The 4,381-nt window shown below is 43.6% G+C and overlaps 1 protein-coding gene across 1 annotated transcript in view; it reads left to right on the top strand.

Annotated features, from left to right (window-relative positions):
• VTI1B (vesicle transport through interaction with t-SNAREs 1B) overlaps nucleotides 1–4,381 on the top strand; it is a 28,711-nt gene that overhangs the window by 5,859 nt on the left and 18,471 nt on the right. Inside the window, exons 2-3 of the mRNA XM_019519195.1 lie at nucleotides 778–836; nucleotides 2,476–2,667. Of these exons, the coding sequence (XP_019374740.1) occupies nucleotides 778–836; nucleotides 2,476–2,667 (251 nt within the window). The remainder of the gene's footprint in view (nucleotides 1–777; nucleotides 837–2,475; nucleotides 2,668–4,381) is intronic.

Below are 4,381 nucleotides of genomic sequence, written 5' to 3'. Positions count from 1 at the left end.
AAGGGGGCCCAGCAGGGAGGTGGCAGTTCTGGTCCTTACTGAGGAAGACAGAGGCAAAGAAGTTATTAAATATGTTGGCTTTGTCATCTGGCGTGACAACCAGATTCCCCATCTTGTCCTGCAAGGGCCCCACATTTCCTGGGGCCTTCTTTCTACTCCCTATGTATTTAAAAAAGGACTTCTTGTTGTCCTTAATCCGGGAAGCCAGCCCCTGTTCCATCTCTGCCTTGGCCTTCCTAACCATCCCCCTGCATCCCCGAGCAACTGCAGAATAGTCTTCCTTAGTGATGACCCCTCCTTTCCATTGGGAGTAAGCCTCCTTTTTGGCAAGGAGACATTCCTGGATGTTTTTAGTGAGCCACGGAGGGTTATATGCTCTCCTGCCCCCTTTTGACTGCCCCATCTATTCAACTTGTAGAATTTGTATGCTGAAATACATAGCTGCTTATGACATGCATACCACATATATCTGCATCCTGAGTTAAGGACATTGCTCAGGACTGTTCTGGGAATAGTGATTTCTTGACTAGAAAAAATCAATAAATTATTTCAGGCTGTAGGTCTGACAGGCTGCTGGCCAGTATTGATTTGTGTGTATTTAAGTTGTCCGGCCCTTCATAATTTACTGACAGGTTCTCATTTTACGGTGAATTTTTGCCTGGTATCCTTCTAGTCAGCCCCTTCCTTTCAACTTGAGCTTTTCTGTGACATGTCTTCTTGTGGCTTGTACTGATGTTTTTCTGGTGTGTCTGATATACTTTCTGCTTTCTTCCTTAGAAGAGAAGAAGAAACTAATACGAGAATTTGATGAGAAACAACGGGAAGCAAATGAAACGGTAAACGTGTGACTGGAGCTGTTAGGAGGAAGGGTAGAACAGGGGCTGAAGTTCAAAAGTCTTGTTTCCTGCTTTGTAGCCAGTTTGTTTTTGCCTAGTTCCTTTAATCTGGGGTCCTGGGTACCAGTAGTTACAAGTTAATCTCCAGTTATTGGGGCTTCTTTCATAATCACCAAGCTAGTTCTCTATGATCCTCTGAATTCACTTACAAAAGAAGTAGGGCTAGAAGGAACCTCCAGAGGCTATTTAGTTCAGGGGTAGGCAACCCCTGGCATAGGTGCCAGAGCGTGGCACACAAAGGCATTTTGCTTGACATGCACCCCTTGGGGCAGATGGCATGGAAGGGGCTTGGGGCAACACTGCCACAGCAAGGATCGGGCACCTTGTGGCTCCCTTGCTGTCCACCCCGGCATGTCAATATCTTATAAGTCAAGGTTACAGGTGTTTTTGGCATTCTGCCCAAAAATGTTGTTGACCCCTGATCTTGTCCAACCCCCTGCCTGAGGCGGGATCATCCTTATCCAAACCATCCTATAATCAATGCCATAATCTAACGTCTTAGTACAACTACCATCAACCCTTACACAACATAACACTATAACCTGCCTCAGTTAAAGTGGGGGGACCACAGCAGCCAACATCCTGCTTCTCTAAAAGGTTGTTAGTATATGCTCAAGAGATTGCCCTATTCATTTCCTAATGACCCATTTTCCACCAGCCAAACATATAGAAACCAACATGCTACCCTCTTGTAGTCCAGGGTGGAAGTTAACCCCTTTAACCTCAGAAGGGTAGCAGCATATAATCAAGGTACGGAGCCTCAGACATCATACCATAGAAGTATTACAAAATACTACCACATTCTGTCACAATCCTGAGCCTTGGCATTTGGGTCTGGATAGTCAGACTAGGGATCTTGGATTGACTATCTTATAGATGTGATGGGAAAGTATTATGTTAGGCAACATCAGAAGGAGAAAAAATATAGCTGTCAACATACAATCAGAAAATCATAATTTTTGCAGTGCTCTTTCCTCAGAACATTACACAGCGTCTTACATCAGGGTAAATGTGTATGCTAGAGACTTACACTAAGTAAACTCACCTGTGCTGCTGGAATAGCATCTAACAATGCATATCAAATTATGGAAGGTACCAATGGCATGGCACTTCCAACTACCACATGGAAATATTAAAAATATGGAAAGGGAATGAAGCACAAACCTGAGATCTTAATTCAAAGAATGTTCTGCCATATGTTGGTACAGAGCTGTTAAGATTTGTCTTTTAGTTTCAGACTCTTTTTAGAGAGGAAGGGTCATTTAACAAAGAGGTTTGCTATGTTCTTGAACTGTAGAGTTATGTAACCTGTTAACTCTTATATTTAACATCCAGGTGTGATTTATGAGGACCACGGGTTTGGTACACAGCACTGTATTTGGCTGGGGACCTTTAGACCTGTGTATGAGGTCTCTGTATTAGATGAAGGCAGCTTCAGTTGTCTTTCTCTCAAAACTAGGTGCATGGCTTGGGATGTTGGTCAGTTTCAAAGCAGAGCCTTGTTGGGACATATTGTGACATCCTAGTTTGGTCACAGAATGAATCTGGGGCTTTTTGTAACTACTCTTTCTTACTAAAGCTGCGGGAGATGGAAGAAGAATTGAAGCATGCGCCACTGCCCTTCCGCAACCAAATGATGAGCAAGATCCGGGCCTACAAGAGAGACCTGTCAATGTTCCAGAGAGAGATGAGAGTCACAGATCTGGGCTTGGTTCCTGGCAATCGGGGAGACACAAAATATGGAATCTACTCCATGGAAAATGAGCAGAGTGTGAGCATCCAGGGGATATTAACTGTATTTAAGACCTTTGCTGCTTGTGTTACAATGTGACTCTGACTGTGCTATTGCTAGTGTTTCAGCTTTAACCCCCTTAGTTTCAGACCTCATGTAACCTGGCTATAAATCTACTCTGCATTTAATATGAATGTTTCAGGTGAGAGGAAAATCATGCTTAGAGGGTTTCTTAATAGAACCCATATTGGTTATCTCAGAAACAAACATATTTTTAAGATACAGTATAACTTTATGAATCTGGCATGCTCGGGACCAAGCATCTGCTGGAAATGTGAAAATTCCAGATGTTTGAAACTGGAGGGGTTTGGCGGGGATGGGGGGTGCCTGGTCCCAGAGCAGCGGCTGCATGCGGGATGGTGGATGGCGGTGGTAGCTGCCATGTGCAAGCTTCCCCCTTCTCTGCTCTGGGACTGGCTGCTGCTACTCCCCAATTGAATGTAGTTTTAAACAGTGCCAGATTTTCAATAATTCCAGATTTATGAGGTTATACTGTATGTTCAAATAGCATTCATTTCTCTTTCTTAAAACCTCATATGAAAGAGATTTGTGAAACATTGAAATACTTTTGTTTAAACATTCCTCTGCAATGCTGGAAAGATAAAGAATTATTCTAATGTAGGGTAAAAATTTAAATGATCAGTTTAATTTTGCTACTTATCCTGAATGAAGTGTCCTACAATCATTGTACATCTCTCAGCCACTGATTGTGGAGATCAGGTTATACACCAGCCCATCAAGATGCTGTAAATAAAGGACTGCTTTAAGTAGGAATAAAAGAAGACCTTGGGAAGAAAAGATCCTATTTTCATATAGATCTCCCTTACTGGCAGAGGGGTGGGTGGTTCATGGATGGAATCTGTGGTACAGGCTGATCTCTAACTAGACTGTTTAAAAATAAATAAAAAAAACCCAAACCTTTCCCACACTAGATTTATCACTTAAAAACAGCTCCTTGGCTGTGACTGAACTGTCCTACTTTTTCTAAGTCTTAAAATGTTCCTTTCAGCTACCCTTAAAAAATTGTTTAATTCCATTAACTACACCAAGCCTCTCTTGTATTGAATCATATCTTTTTCTTGGCTGGCTTCCTGGAGTAGATGCTATTTTCTTCTTAGAGCAGGGGCCAGCAAGCTTTTCAAGCTGTAGGCCAGAACAACCTGGCTCAAGTCTGGCATGGGCCAGATAGCTTTGGTGCATCAGTAACGAGGGGGTGTTGTGTGTGTCCTCACTTTTCAGCTACAGTGGGGGTGCAGCTGGAAACTGGCCAGTCCTGGCTCAGTTCCCCACTGGCTGGAAGTTGTGCCCCTGGTGCAGCTGGGGAGCAGGGGGGCAGGGAAAAGTGGCAGTGATGCAGGTGCAACTGGCCCCAGTACAGATCCTTGTTGCCTGGCCACAGCACAGGCATGGGCAGAGGCAAGGCCTTCTGGCTCTGCAGGCCAGATCCAGTGACTTGGGAGCCTGGATGTTGCTGACCCCTGCCTTAGAGCTCAGATTACATGTGTTCCATCAACATGGGCTTTGGCACTTGATGACTTGTTTTTGAAACAGCTTTCCCAAAAATAATTAGTTTATTATCCTGGTGTTAGTATGCTGGAGTTCCCTTCTTAATAACCAGTAAATGTAAAAGCTGAGACTAGGTTTCCCCAATATTTTCTACTTTGGAGCGATAGACAATGAGTTTGCAGTACAG

The sequence above is a fragment of the Gavialis gangeticus genome, unplaced genomic scaffold, assembly GCF_001723915.1.
Source record: "Gavialis gangeticus isolate Ggan-Ray unplaced genomic scaffold, GavGan_comp1, whole genome shotgun sequence".
Classification (NCBI taxonomy): Eukaryota; Metazoa; Chordata; order Crocodylia; family Gavialidae; genus Gavialis; species Gavialis gangeticus.
Note: the sequence above shows the minus strand (reverse complement) of the source record. Positions and strands in the feature narration are given on the sequence as shown.